Source organism: Corella eumyota, chromosome 5 (genome assembly GCF_963082875.1).
Source record: "Corella eumyota chromosome 5, kaCorEumy4.1, whole genome shotgun sequence".
In the NCBI taxonomy this organism is placed as follows: Eukaryota; Metazoa; Chordata; class Ascidiacea; order Phlebobranchia; family Corellidae; genus Corella; species Corella eumyota.
In genome coordinates this window covers 9,044,298-9,059,306 of record NC_137494.1, presented here as the reverse complement: position 1 = coordinate 9,059,306, position 15,009 = coordinate 9,044,298, and the positions used below count along the sequence as shown (strand labels likewise).

General features: G+C 34.7%; 3 protein-coding genes across 3 annotated transcripts; all 3 read right to left on the bottom strand.

Moving 5' to 3' along the window:
* Positions 1–2,169: 2,169 nt before the first annotated feature.
* Positions 2,170–2,727, bottom strand: LOC145753444 (uncharacterized). The gene has a single exon (XM_082569854.1). It carries the CDS (start codon positions 2,725–2,727, stop codon positions 2,170–2,172), a length of 558 nt encoding a protein of 185 aa, XP_082425980.1.
* A 2,174-nt stretch (positions 2,728–4,901) lies between these two features.
* Positions 4,902–5,759, bottom strand: LOC145753442 (uncharacterized). Its single transcript, XM_082569853.1, has one exon. The coding sequence runs from the start codon at positions 5,757–5,759 to the stop codon at positions 4,902–4,904; it is 858 nt and encodes a 285-aa protein (XP_082425979.1).
* Positions 5,760–7,676: 1,917 nt separating this feature from the next.
* On the bottom strand, positions 7,677–10,699 carry LOC145753441 (NXPE family member 2-like). Its single transcript, XM_082569852.1, has 2 exons — positions 9,519–10,699; positions 7,677–9,208 (listed from the first exon to the last, which is right to left on the bottom strand). The coding sequence occupies exons 1-2, from the start codon at positions 10,316–10,318 to the stop codon at positions 8,329–8,331; spliced, it is 1,680 nt and encodes a 559-aa protein (XP_082425978.1). The 5' UTR covers positions 10,319–10,699; the 3' UTR covers positions 7,677–8,328.
* Positions 10,700–15,009: the final 4,310 nt, after the last annotated feature.

The following is a 15,009-nucleotide window of genomic DNA, read 5'->3' as shown; positions in this document are numbered from 1 at the left end:
ACCGGTTTAAATGCAAAGGATTGTAATTGTGCACCAAAACAATTTAAGTCTTTAACACCATTTTGGTTTCAGCAATAGATATAACTATGGTTAACAGAATATCTTAAAATGCTTATAACGTCATAAAGGGTTTGCCGTCGAAGTTCAAAACATCGAATCAGGCTTATTATAAGCCCGAAAGTATTTTTAATTAAAGTTTTAAACTCAGTACAGTTCAAAAATGTGTTTTGTTATAGTTTTGAATTTAAAAAAAATATAGCCCACCAGCCTAATTACAATTAATATTTTTATATGAATTCCATTGTATATAAATTGTTAAATCAGTTTTATTAGCAAAGTTCTTTATTTATTCATACAATGTTATTTTGGTATAGTAAGTAAAAAAAATTATTCCTAATAAAATACAATCAATAAAAAAAGATATATGTAAAATATAATTAAAACAAATGATTTCTTATTTAGTAAAACTTACTAGTTACCTAACAACTTAAGATTTAAAATTATTTTAAACTTACTTTAAAGTGTATCCTGGTGAAACTTGAGTAACAGTATTTGTAGGATCTAATACACTCCTACTATGGCTTAAACAATTACTAAACCCCAATAGAGTACGCTGTCTGGCTGTAAAGATGAGCATCGATAAGAAAGCCACATTTAATTAAAATACACAAAATAGTCGTGTTAAATCAAACTCGCTAACTTATTAACGCTAACTTATACTAACTTATTAGCAAAACCTGCCCAAGGATTCAATCTACCAAATGTAATCTGTACTAGCGGCTTTTAATTAGAATTGAAACTACAGGAAATGCGAAATAAATGCGACACAAAAATATGACATGAAACACAAACTACAAAGTATATAATCAACAAATTAAGTATAAAAGCGAAAGTCTAATTGTGTGTTAAACCTTACTTCGGCCTTACTTATTTATGAGTTTTTACGTCCAGCGAACTGACCAAAAAGCTATATTGCCAGTTATTTAAAGCGAAATAAAATAGGAGAAAGCGCATACAAACAATAAAGAAAATACAAAGCATTATCGATAAACAGAACAACAAGTGCGTCATAAATGACGATGGGGAGTGAAAAATCTCCCGCAGCTGGGATCAAGCCGAATGATTCAGCGTGAAACACCGAAGCTCACTAAAAGTGACCTCCCGCTAATAAATCATTTCAAATTTTTAATAAGATCGATAATGGACATAACATACCGGCCCCAAATGACAGAGTGTAATAACACGAGGGCATTTAACAACAAAAATGTTCATTATACGATAACAAAATACAACATAACAATATGTTTCGAAATCTAAGATTTCGAACCATAATTACGTATAACATATAATAACGATAAAACTAACGCTACATCTATAAGGTAGCAAGTGTGTCAGTTCATGCAATACAAGGCACACCTATCACAAAAATCGTTTTACAAAAATGATATGAAAGTGTAAAGAAGAAAAACTGTGAGGCATGCAGGCGTAAATACAAACACAAAAAACATAGAAAATACAAATTTATGCGACCCCTTCTAAAAGGCAAATTTTGCGAATGTCTCGGGTTAAGGTAGCATATGCAGTGTGCACCTGGACACGGCGCACCATCCCGTTCTTGTCTTTAATGCACTTCTCGATTATTCCTCTTCGGCCAGAGTCCTCTCTTCGCGTTCTCATTAACGATTAAAACCACATCGCCAACCGTGAAATTCCTCATCGGTTGAAGCCATTTTTGTCGCAATTGTAACAAAGGCAAATACTCTTTGGTCCATCGGTCCCAAAATTGATCAGCAAGAAGTTGAACCAACCTCCACGATCGCCTGTAACCGTCTGCCTTGACAAACGTGTCTGGAGGCAGGTCATTGTCTGTTGCTCATTTTAGCAACATACTTGGCGTCAATGCCAATTCATCTTTGCAGTCGTCGCTGAGTGGCACCAGAGGTCTGCTGTTCAAGATTCGTTCCACTTCAGCCATCAAGGTTAAAAGTGAAAAATCGTTAAGAATGGTTTCGCCCATTATTAGCCTCATGATTTTCTGAACGGACCGTATCATCCGCTCCCAAACTCCGCCTTGGTGACTCGCAGCTGGCAGACTAAAACTCCAATCAATCTCGTTTTGTAGGAGCGCGTCGTGAATTTGCTTTTTATTCCATCTCCTGATGCCTTCTCTTAGCTCTCTCTCGGCTCTCTCTCGGCTCCAACAAAGTTTGTGCCGTTATCGCTATAAATTCTTTTTGGACCCAAACGGCGAGACGAGAATCGGCGGTAAGCATCAATAAAAGCACTTGTTTCTAAGGATTGGGCTACTTCAATGTGAATAGCCCGAGTAGCCATGCAAGTAAAAATACAAGCATATCGTTTAACTTGACTTCTTCCACTTTTTGTGAGAACTGGCCCCATGTAGTCAACTCCCACGAATGTGAATGGAGGATTATTTGAAGTGACCCTTGGCATCGGTAAAGTGGCCATAATTTGTTCCCCCACTTTAGCAGACCAAAATCGGCATTTTCTACAGCCTCGTAGAATCCTTTTGACAGTGGCTTGTCCACGTAGAATCCAAAAACGTTCTCGAATGGCGGACAAGACATGAACTGTTCCCGAATGCCCATGCCTGTTATGATAGTTTGTCGCAATAAGTTCAGTTACAACATGATTAGCTGGGAGAATCATCGGATGTTTGGTGATTAGAGGGACGGTTGAATTATGTAGCCTGCCACCAACGTACATAATGCCTTTAACTAAAACCGGGCTTAGCTTTCTTAAAGTACTAAGCTGTTTTGATTTATTTAGATTGCTTAGACTTGAATTGTAAAGGCTCGTCAAAAGTTTGGTGGCCATGAAGTTGATTGATTACCTCGGAAAAAGATTGTCGTTGAACTGCCCGCACAATGGCAGCTGTTGCGCTATTTAGTTCTTTTAGCGATAAAAATTCAGGAATGGCGTATTCGTCGTTAGATTTAGCTTTCCGTTGAGAAACCTTCCATAACAAAAAAGTGCGATATCGCAGAATCCAGGCGGTTGCTCGTTGTAGGTTTGTAAACGAAGAATAACGACGCCACAAACGCAGTAAACTAAATTGATTACTGCAAACAACATTACACAAGGTCACTGACTTGACCCCAGGATTGGCGGTCAATAACGGCAAGATAGCCGGGCGGACTGGCTAATGTTTGAATGTCTTATAAAGAAAGGTTGGGCCTTTAAACCACAGGTCTGCCTTGTGCAGTTCATTAGGCATTAAGCCTCTTGATGCAATGTCAGCGGGATTTCGCTTTGTGTCAACATGCATCCATTGTTCTGGTTTCGAAAGCGAATGAATCATTTCTAATTGATTAGCGACAAAGGTTTGAAATCGCGTTGATGTGTTTGAAATGTATTGGAGAACGGTGTAGAATCAGTCCATAAATAAACATTGTCAATTTTATATTTCAGTTCTCGACGTATAAGGTCGCTGAGTTTTACGGCTACCACGGCCGCCGTAAGTTCGAGTCGGGGTACGCTTACAGGCTTAAGGGGAGAAACACGTGCATTCCCCATTACAAAAGACAAATAAATATTACCATGCAAATCAATCATGCGTAGATAACTAACAGCACCGTAACCCACATTGCTAGCATCACTAAACGTGTGCAGCTCAATACAACAATAATCAATATTTACAGGTTTAAAACATCTGGGTATACTAATGTGCTCTAAATCAACAAGAGTGTTAAGCCAATTATTCCAAGTGTTAATATGTTGTTCTGGAACCAGATCGCCCCAGCCCAACTGTGCAGAACATGCTTTCTGTAAAAGTTTGCGTGCACGAAGAATAAATGGAGAAGAAAAACCCAATGGGTCATTACCATCGATAGTATACCTCGTCTCGTGGACGGTTTAGCTTGAACGTTTACTTTTACCTCGAAACGGTCTAAAGAGGTGTTCCAATACATACCAAGCGCTCGCTCGGTTGGCAGTTCGTGTAAATCTAAATTTACCACCGAAGATGCCAAGTCACACGCTGGGATTGACGATAGTACGGACCTGTTATTACTAATGTATTTCGTTAAATGAAAGCCACCGCTTTTAAGAAGCGGTGAAATAGCAGATATTAGTTCTACAGTATCACCAACAGACTTACACGACTTTAACAAATCGTCTACATAAAAGTTACGCTTAATAGTATTCACAACATTTTTATCTGCTTTTGTTGCGTTGTCGTCAGCAGTTTTCCTAAGCGCATATGACGCACAGCTTGGCGACGAAGTTGCACCGAAAATATGCACGTTCATCTGATAGTCAACTGGGGCTCGAGAAGGGTCATTATCAGGCCACCACAAAAATCGCATGGCGTCACGATCACATGGTCTCACGAAAACCTGATGGAACATGCCTTTAATATCTGCCACAAGGGCAATAGCCTCTTGGCGAAAGCGCAAAAGCACTCCCACCAGGCTGTTAATAAGGTCAGGCCCCTGTAATAAAACATCATTTAAAGAAATACCGCAGTGTTTCGCAGCACAATCAAACACTATACGGAACTTAGGGCCCGTGCAGTGGTGTGGTATATACCACGTTATAAAATTTACACAGCTATTAGCTAATACAGTGGCATGTCCTAATTTTACATATTCATCAATTTTCTCCCTATATTGCCTAAAAATATCAGGGTTAGCAATAAACTTCTTCTTTAAAGATTGCAGCCTTTGAAGTGCCATTTTCCTATTCTTCGGAAGTTTGATATATTCCTCTTTCCACGGTAATCCAATTTTATAGTGTTCGCCGTTCCGCGAAACTGTTTTGTCCATAATTTTCAACGCACTTTTGTCGTTTAATGACATTTCGCTCCTTTGCTCACAATCAAGGTCACGAAAGTCGTTCGACAAGACATTTTAAATGTCGCTGCATGATGCTGATACTGGTCAGGTTTTTGATTTAAGTTCAGGAAACTTCAGGTCACGCAGATGCGGATACATGTTTGCCACCTTTTCCGTAGGAATGCTGTCACTTACGTTGACAATATGGTCAAGCACCAAAAGTTTTTCGACATTAAACGATTCGATTTCGTTGATCCCCTTTACATATAACGAGTCAACTCGGCTACCATGGCTTGTTACCGAATTTGCTGTGAAGAGCTCGATATGTTCATTTGTCTCCTTGAGACCCAATTTCTTTACAAGGCTTGCAGTGCAAATACTTGTATCTGAACCGTCATCCAGAAAAGCGTAAGTTTCCACAAAATTACTTTGATTGTTGCCCCAAACTTTAACTGGCACAATCTTGAAACGTTTCACATTTTTTACGCTGTTGTGGAAAACCTCGTTGCATGCCACAATAGCTGACTCGCTTTGCGGCTCCGCACTAACCTCGGCGCTACTTGGCGGAATAGTAATATGCAGAAGAGTATTATGCCTCTTGCCACAATCCCTACAGCCTTTGTCATATTTACAGTCTCGAGATTGGTGTCCTGCTCGAAGGCATTGGAAGCATAAGCGTTTGGTTTTTACATGCTCGCGTCGATCTTGTGGGGTTTTTGATTTGAAAACTCCACATTGCCATAAAAAGTGGTGTTCACTGCAAGATGTGCACCTTGGCACAGAAACATTATATCGTTTTCTGTTGACATCCTTTTCAACAGCAGCGATTACACGGCCAGGGCGTGTTGCCCTACCTCTAGCGGTGTATTGGGCAGTTGGCGCCTTTGACCTGCAGTCCCGTTTAAGCTGCAGACGGTGTAAAGATCGACGTTGATGTTTCGCAATTCTTTTTACGAAAAACATAACATCTTCAAATGTTGGTGTCTTGCCATGATCTTCCGTGTCATTAGCGAATTCTTTGTAACTTTACCAAGCATTTTCTGGAAATCTGCATAAGACTTTGAAGATTGTGTCTTGACTGTAAAGGTCATATTCAAAGCCACCTGCACTTAAAGTACAAGCACAAAAGTAAAGGTCGTCGGCAAATGTGTTTCAGCCGTCGGCATCAAACTCCTTTAGTTTTGGTGCATTTACTATTTTATCCATTGCAGCTTCTTTAAGAATATCCGGCTGATTGTACTTTTCATGCAGTCTAAGTCGTGCCTCACGGTATGCCTTTGTTCGGTCTGCAATGACGTCACAACCGCGAATCGCTTGTAGGGCCTCGCCAGTACAATATTTTAGTAGAAAACTTAAACGGGCACTGTTATCGTGAATTCTACGTTCAACAAATTCTTCAAAACGTCGTATAAATCCCAAGAATTCTAACACGTTGCCACTAAAGCTATCCAATTCAATCTTTGGCGTGGCAAAATCAAAACTTGAAAATGGCGGCTGATGCTGCTGAACAGGTTGAGATCGGTCATAAACACGATCCTCTTGGCCGGAAAAATAATCCCTCGGGTCCGCTAATACGGACGGCTTTGGTCGATGTGCCAATGCCGGTGAAACTGCAGTTGGTGCCGGCCCCGCTGCCTTTATTGAGCGAGGTGATTTGTCGCTTTCGTACATTCGTAAATGCGACAATGATGTTTCATTAAAGTTCACTTCTGGTTCGGTAACAGGCTTTGCAGCATATTGTTTCAGCCTTAAAGGTAAAACCTCAGAGATGTCGGAGCCGAATTCGCTATCTTCGTATCTCTCAGCAAAACGAACCTTTTCTTGTGCATGAACAATTTGTTCTTGCATTTTAAGTTCCTCGCGTTTCCTGTTTAACTCTTTAACTTTTCTCTGGGCTTCAAGTTCCCTTTCTTGGCGCTTAGCTTCAAGTTCATCTTGAAGTTTGTCAATTTCGTGACGCTGTTTCATAAACTCGGCTGTTAAGCGGACAACTTCCACATTTTCTTCGAGAGCTTCAACGCTTCGTCTGCTGCGGTGCGAGCGACCAGATCTAATCGACCGTCCGGCAACAGAGCCTGCTCTTGAAGAAGTTTTTCGGACACAGGTCTCCAAATATGCCTGGTACCGATTGTCAGCTACAACTTTCCACTGTTCTACTTCCTTCAATTTTGAAGTAGCGGAGGTTCTTACATCTTCCTCTGACTGGGAAATATAGTTCTTGCACGCGCCTACAACTTTTTCGTAAGCCGTATCAAAGTCACCCTTTAACCTTGCGACTTCTTTACAATCAGAACATTCTGCTTCCATTTTCTTTGCAAAGTTTGTTCTCATCGGGTAAATGCCGATAGAGCATATGTACGCTCTTCCTTTGACCCCAAAGGTCCCGACTTAGTAACAGTTTTACTAGTCGAAGTGTCCACAGTGGTGGACGCAGTAACAACCATACCCTTGCTTTGTTACGGCAGGAGAAGTGACGTTTCCTTCCTCCATATTTCACAAAAAATAATTAACAAAACCCTATGTATATTATTAACCACACACACACAAGTTATTGAATCTTATATTCAAAAACTTTACAAAAGCTAACTGTCACAAATTAGCACACAAAAAATACTTTTAACTACGCACAAGTAATACCTAACAACTTTTTAAATCTTACTAAGGTAAAACTCATAAATCTTGCAATGTAGGATCTAATACACTCCTACTATGGCTTAAACAATTTTTAAACCCCAATAGAGTACTCCGTAAAGATGAGCATCGATAAGAAAGCCACACTTAATAAAATACACAAAATAGTCGTGTTAAGTCAAACTCGTTAACTTATTACCAAAACCTGCCCAAGGATTCAATCTACCAAATGTAATCTGTACAAGCGGCTTTTAATTGGAATTGAAACTACAGGAAATGCGAAATAAATGCGACACAAAAATATGACATGAAACATAAACTATAAAGTATATAATCAACAAATTAAGTATAAAAGCGAAAGTCTAATTGTGTGTTAAACCTTACTTCGGCCTTACTTATTTATGAGTTTTTACGTCCAGCGAACTGACCAAAAAGCTATATTGCCAGTTATTTAAAGCGAAATAAAATAGGAGAAAGCGCTTACAAACAATAAAGAAAATACAAAGCATTATCGATAAACAGAACAACAAATGCGTCATAAATGACGATGGGGAGTGAAAAATCTCCCGCAGCTGGGATCAAGCCGAATGATTCAGCGTGAAACGCCGGAGCTCAATAAAAGTGACCTCCCGCTAATAAATCATTTCAAATTTTTAATAAGATTGATAATGGACATAACAACACAGTTAAAATAAAAATAAATAAAATTATTTTTTCGAATATTTCATTTAATTTAAAATAATTTTTTTATATTTACTACCAAATTTAAATAAATTAAGTTAAAAATATCATTGTGCTTGGCGATTTTTATTGTGTTTTTTGTGCATTAAAATATATATTAAATATGTTATGATAACATTATTACATAGATTAAAAAGCAAAGTAAAGAAACAATGTTATCCTATCCGCAAAGCATGCTTAGCATCCAATTGGCTTCTTGATTTAATATTGTTGGGTTCGGATGGTAATCGTTGCTTAAAGGCCACACTGTTGTTAAGTCCCACATGTTTAAAAAAAACACATGATCTTTTAACTCCTTAAACATGTTGCGGTATATTACATCGTACCGATAAAAGAGCCATTCATTTATGTCACCAAGAACATTCAAGCCACGTATAACAACCCTCGTGCCGGGCAAACGTTCGTGTAATCGTTGTATGGCTCTGCGAATACCATGAATGCGATGTATAAACACAGATGGATCAAAACGGTGCAAATGTGCGCCCACGTTAAAAACAACTGTAACGCTTGGTCCACCATAAGTAATTGCGTCTAGACTGTCTGAAATATATGGCATGCACTCGGGCGGGCCTGGATTTTGAATTGGTAAACCGTGTGATCTATAGTAAAATGTTATATTACGAGGAATGCTGTAAACTATTTTAGGAGCTTGCCATGATTTGCCATCGTAGGGCGTGGTTTTTAATTGCAGTTTCATTCTGCCCATGAACAGATATGGAAACTGTCTTATAGTCGAGTCCCCAAAAAAGTAAACAACTTTGTTTTGAAAACACTTATAGTGGTCCTCAATTGTCAAAGCAGATTTGCTTTTGCAAAGCAACGAAACCCATTTACCGTCCTTTAAGTACCCAGTAGGGTTAACTTCAACTTCTGGCATTTTGAAAGGAAGTCGACACCGGCTTGTACTTCCAATAAGGGAGATGTTACCTTCTGCCATCACTTCTATTGTCGTACCGGATCCATTGATAAATGAATCCACTTTATATTCTTTTTTAATCACAGAAGCCACGTTGATATCATGATTCTTAAAGACAGTGTATCTTAAAGGATGACAAATACCGGAAGGGGGCTTCGTACAAAACCAGGGCTCCTGATTGGTTGGGTGACTGTAATCTTTTCTTCCGTCTTTCTGCAAAAATCAAGAGTATGCAATTTTTTTACAATTTTTTAACAAAACATAATTAATACAATAAGTTTAAAAAGGTACTGATTCAAAAAATTGTATTAAATAGAACAAAACAAAATCAAATGTATTATATTTAAATAAATTTAAATAAAAAAATTATTTAAAAAATTATAAAAAAAAAATTAAAAAAATTATAAAAAATCATTTTTAACAACGATACTTACTTATCATCCGCTAAATGAGGATTACAGGTGACTTTTTCTCCCGATTTTAAGGTGCCTTCGTAAAAGCCATAATTTCTTCGGTTGGTTCTGTCAATGTAATCTGACAGTGCCTCAATAGAAAGCATTAACCGAATTTCAAGTGTAAGTTTGCCTGCGAACATCAACGGCGCAGTAACGGTGTATGTTCCGTTATCATGATCCACTACTGTACAGGCTATTCCATTGTTGGGATGTGGTGAATTTATGGCTTGAATGAGTCGAGCACGAAAATAATCTCCGCCGTAAGTTTTCGTGTGATCCAAGCTATCCCGAGCTTGAATAGTCGCCATTAAGTAGCCTCCCAACTTATGTGTTTTTGTTGTGACTGTTACCGTGGTTTTTTGAGGTGAAGTATAGAAGTCACTCGACCGATTAAAAAACGAGGTCTTGTATTTTTGAATCGTATTTTTCAATTTTGGAAAGTAGGTCGACCAGTGTTCGTATTGATTCGGGTCTTGCGTAAACGAAGACAAGTTAAAATAACTCAGTGGAAGGCCAGCCATATCACCTGGCAATAAACCATAAAACAAAGCACTTGGGTCAGTGATGATCTTGTTTTGAAACAAGTTTTTGAATGAAGTTTTCTCATCTTGTTCAAATTTTTTTGAAAAACTTAAAACAGTATTTTTCTTTCCCACCGGGTATTTTGTGATTGTTTTTTTATGCAACTCAGATGGCAAGTAATATTGTAGATAGCATGTTACAACATAAACTGTTAATATTGGCAGAAGAATTCCAAGTTTTTTTAAAGTAACAATCATGCTGCGATTCTGTTGTTCTTTCTGGTTTTGTTTTAAAACAACAAATCGATTAACTTTTCTAAAATATAAAACAAGTTTTAAACTTTTAAAAGAATTGAAAAAAATAGTTGTTTTATTATATTGATTTTTCAAGCTTGTTATCAAAAAACGTTTAACTACATAATAACCATTCTGAATTTTGCAAAATTGTTCGATGATTAATTTTTAATTTATCATAACTATATTACGAACATTGTTGTATAACCATGAGGCTCAAATTTAGGCCTGCAATTTTTAATATATATATTTAACACTTTAGTGCTAAATAGCTAACTGAGTTTTGAATACAGAAATATATATTATAATAATAAACTGGATTACAAATATAAACTGTGATTTTAATTTTTTTTGGAATTAAAAAAAAAATGTACTATATCTTAAACAGTGTTTATATATTGCAAATATAACTTTCAACAATTATGAGTGACTGTTAAACCTAAAATAAACGTCAACAAAAGTTAACATATTTGGTCCTAACAAAATTGTAATAAGTTAACGAATTTTATATTCTGTCTAACATATTATTAGAGTTATTTTTTTTAACATTACTGAGATATAAAATAATACTAGCCGTTGCTTTATATATAAATATTATTTTTAGAAACGATTTCCTTTTTAAAATTAGCCATACCACCTTAAAAACATATTATGTCAAAACAAAAACGGACAAAGAAATATTCCAACTAAAGCAACAGTTGTTTTAAAATTAAAGGCATGAATGCTATTACTATAAAAACTTTCACTCCTTCTATGAAATTTAACTTTTTTACTACGTTTGATGCAACAACCACAATTTAAAACTTTTGTAACTGAAAAAAACTAGGCCTAGTTGTTTTATTTTATAAAACTTCAGTTATAGAACGAATAAGTTTTAATGTAATAAAACTCCTTATTAAAGGGGAAGAGAAAAATAAGACCAGCTAATATGTTTTTTAAACTGTACTGAGTTTAAAACTGTATTTAAAAATATTTTTGTGTCTGTAATTAGCCTGATTCGATGTTTTGAACTTCGACGGCAAATCCTTTATGACATCACCGGGTTGTACGCGAATTTGTTAGCTATACGTTATGATGAGGTCATAAGCTGTTTTAAAGTCGTACAAGTTTTCTAGAAAAGTTAAACTATTATAAAAACGTTTATTAGCTTCCTAAAGGATAGTTCTACATTGCACTAGTGTTTTTATTCGCTTAGATGCAGCAAAAAAGTTTTTATGCCAATTACAACTTTGTTCTGTTGCCAGACTGCTGAACCCAAACTGTGTGATATCTGAGTTTAGCTGTTAAAAGGTATTAGTATATACCACTGCGTGTTTGTATGTATAAACTATGATAAAACAAGCCAAATTATTTGTTAATTTTTACAAAATTCGCTTATCATAAGTAATGCAATATTTTGTATATTTCTATTGAGACAAACCACATTAAACAAAAGATTTTTAAAAAAAAACAATGTTTTTGTATAAATGCATGTTTAAAATTTAAAATTTCGTTGCAACTTAGACTCTATTTTTCAGCTATTAGTAATTTCCGCCTCCCAAACGGGTTTAAATGCAAAGGATTGTAATTGTGCACCAGAAAAATTTAAGTCTTTAACACCATTTTGGTTTTCAGCAATAGATATAACTATGGTTAACAGAATATCTTAAAAGGCTTATAACGTCATAAAGGATTTGCCGTCGAAGTTCAGAACATCGAATCAGGCTTATTATAAGCCCGAAAATATTTTTAATTAAAGTTTTAAACTCAGTACAGTTTAAAAAAACATATTAGCTGGCCTTATTTTTCTGTTGAGTTTCCCTTTAAATAATTCAGTAAAAATTTTAATTTTTTAGTTACTATTTTTTAAGATCAAGTTATTGAATAAATTTTCTGATTTATGCAAAGCAATGAACTCTTTAGCTTAATGTATCCCTTTTCATGGTGTGAAACCCAAAATCAGCTATGAAAATTATTATTATAGTAAGTCCATTGACCATGAAATTTAAAAAAAAGACTAGTTATTCATATAACATACGTGCTTTAAAATATATCCTACTTCCTTGTATTACAAAAAACGATATCACCTTATTAAAATAACTTAATAACCGGATAAAGAAACCGGATGTGAGCAAAAAAGCCCACCAGCCTAATTACAATTAATATTTTTATATGAAGTCCATTGTATATAAATTGTTGAATCAGTTTTATTGGCAAAAGCTTTAATTTTGAAAAGTTTAGTATACTTAACTAACACATACTGCAAAGGTATAAGAAATAGTTCTAGTGTTATATAGTTTTAAAATGTTTTAAATTCGAATTGTTTCCTTTCTTAAAGTATAAAGTAAAATCTATGGTCTTCCTACGCAATACTTAATCTGCTACACAAATCGCAAACCTGATAAAAATTAACGACATCACATTAATAGACGTTTAAACTTTACATATTTTGTTTTGTTAACGTTATTTAGGCGGACGCAAAACAGAGTGTTCTATCATTATTATTATCGTGGTTTTATAAATTAGTCACAAAATAAAATAGTCTACACAAATATTATTTAATCTCACTATTGCCAACGAAGCTTAAATATTTAATAACTAGTTAAAATACAAAGGGCACACACCAAAATAGATATATCATTACAAAAGGAGAACTTCGGTCGCCTGACCTATAAATCAACCAATTTTTATTATATAGGTAAAAAGTTAAAACCTATTGTCCTTCATCGTAAAGTTTTATTTTAGTTGAAAAGGTTTAAGTTTACTTTATTTATTTAAAATAGAACAACTACAATTGGTCACATTGTCAACTTAAGTCAAATTGTCAATATTGTAGTGTGTATTATTTGTATGGGTGGGTTTAAGCAAGAAATACTATAATATTTTTGCAATTTGATATTTTGTATGTCGTTATTAATTGTATAGTCATATAAAGTCATCAAAAACCTATACCACAAATATAAATACAAGACAAAATTTGTTGCTATCGACTCAGCATGCTCCAATTAAAATTCTTTATTTATTCATACAATGTTATTTTGGTATAGTAAGTAAAAAAAATTATTCCTAATAAAACACAATCAATAAAAAAAGGTATATGTAAAATATAATTAAAACAATTGATTTCTTATTTAGTAAAACTTACTAGTTACCTAACAACTTAAGATTTAAAATTATTTTAAACTTACTTTAAAGTGTATCCTGGTAAAACTTAAGTAACAGTATTCCTGTTTAAATTTTTAAATGCAAACAGTAATACGTTTCTGTATTTAACTAAACATTTTTCATTCACTTTAAAATTGCGAAATCAAGTTTTTATTGACCTAACAAGACTATTAACCTAACTGGTGTTTTACTAATCTCACTGTTATAAATAAAAGAAAGAAACAGAAATTGTAAATTAAACAACTTATACTTGAAATTAAAATCCACATATTATAACATATACTAAGTAGAAACATATCAACCGTGAAAAGCGCAATGTCGGTATCCTACTTTTCAATCCAGTTCTTTTTTTCTATAATGAGAAACGCTTTCTTACGACAGTAAGAAAAAGTAAATGGCGTATAGCACTAACAGACAAACAAAGCTGGCCTGGCTTTTGTATGACTATCAAGAATAAGATTAATACTCCGCCCTAAACAAACTCTTTTAAAATGTACCGTTGCTAGTTGTTAGTTTTATATTTTTAACCAATTTATTAATGAGGAAAATTAAGCTCAAACTTTTACATAAGCTTAAAATTTATCAGTCAAGTTTTTTTAGTTAAATAGGGTTAAACTTTTGTTCTTTATATACAATTGAACAACTACAGTTGGTCACGTTATCAACTTAGTCACATTGCCAACGTTGTAGTGTGTATTATTTGTATGGATGGGTAATAGTAAGAAATACTAAACTATTTTTTTAATTTATTCTTTTATGGTTAAAGCGTAACAAAACACCCGTATACACTAACAAAGCTATAGCATTACCTATACCTACAGGTAATGTAATAACTTATCGGGATGTGGTTACTATAGTAAAGTTTGGACTGTATGAGCTTTTTAGAAACACTGGGACGCTCAAATAAAAAATGTAAAATTTAAACTGTTCAAATGGTTTAAACTAAAGCCTAGCGTTAACAGATAATATACACACGACCCAGTTTATATAGTAATTTCTGACAACCCAAGATAATTTAAGCCAAAAAAAATAAAAAACGGACACTGTGAGATCGATACAAAAAATGTTTTCAAACTTAAAAAACATTGTCTTAAAAAACGATATTTTTTATGCTTTATAAACTTTTTGTTTTTAATCCATAGTTTTCTATTTTAAAAAATTTTTAAATTAAAAAACATTAAAAAGTGATTAGCTTTGTATTTTGTTTTCAACCTGTTAAGTTTAACCATTTTTCTGACTTTTTTACAACAACAAATTAATTTTTATCATACCTATACAGCTTACTAGCAAAAGTTAAAGTTTTTTAGCCTAACAATATTAGTAACTCTTACTAAATCAGGTTATATTAAATAAAGAACCCGCCAACAGTCATTATAACATATTTTAATTCGGAAGCATTATATTTGCTCTAAAGTCGGCTTTTGATTGTAACAAGTTTTATACGGCTCAGCAGTAACATTGTCACACCTTTAAGTTACCTGTGCGGTTGCGTTTTACATTCACTCAGGCTT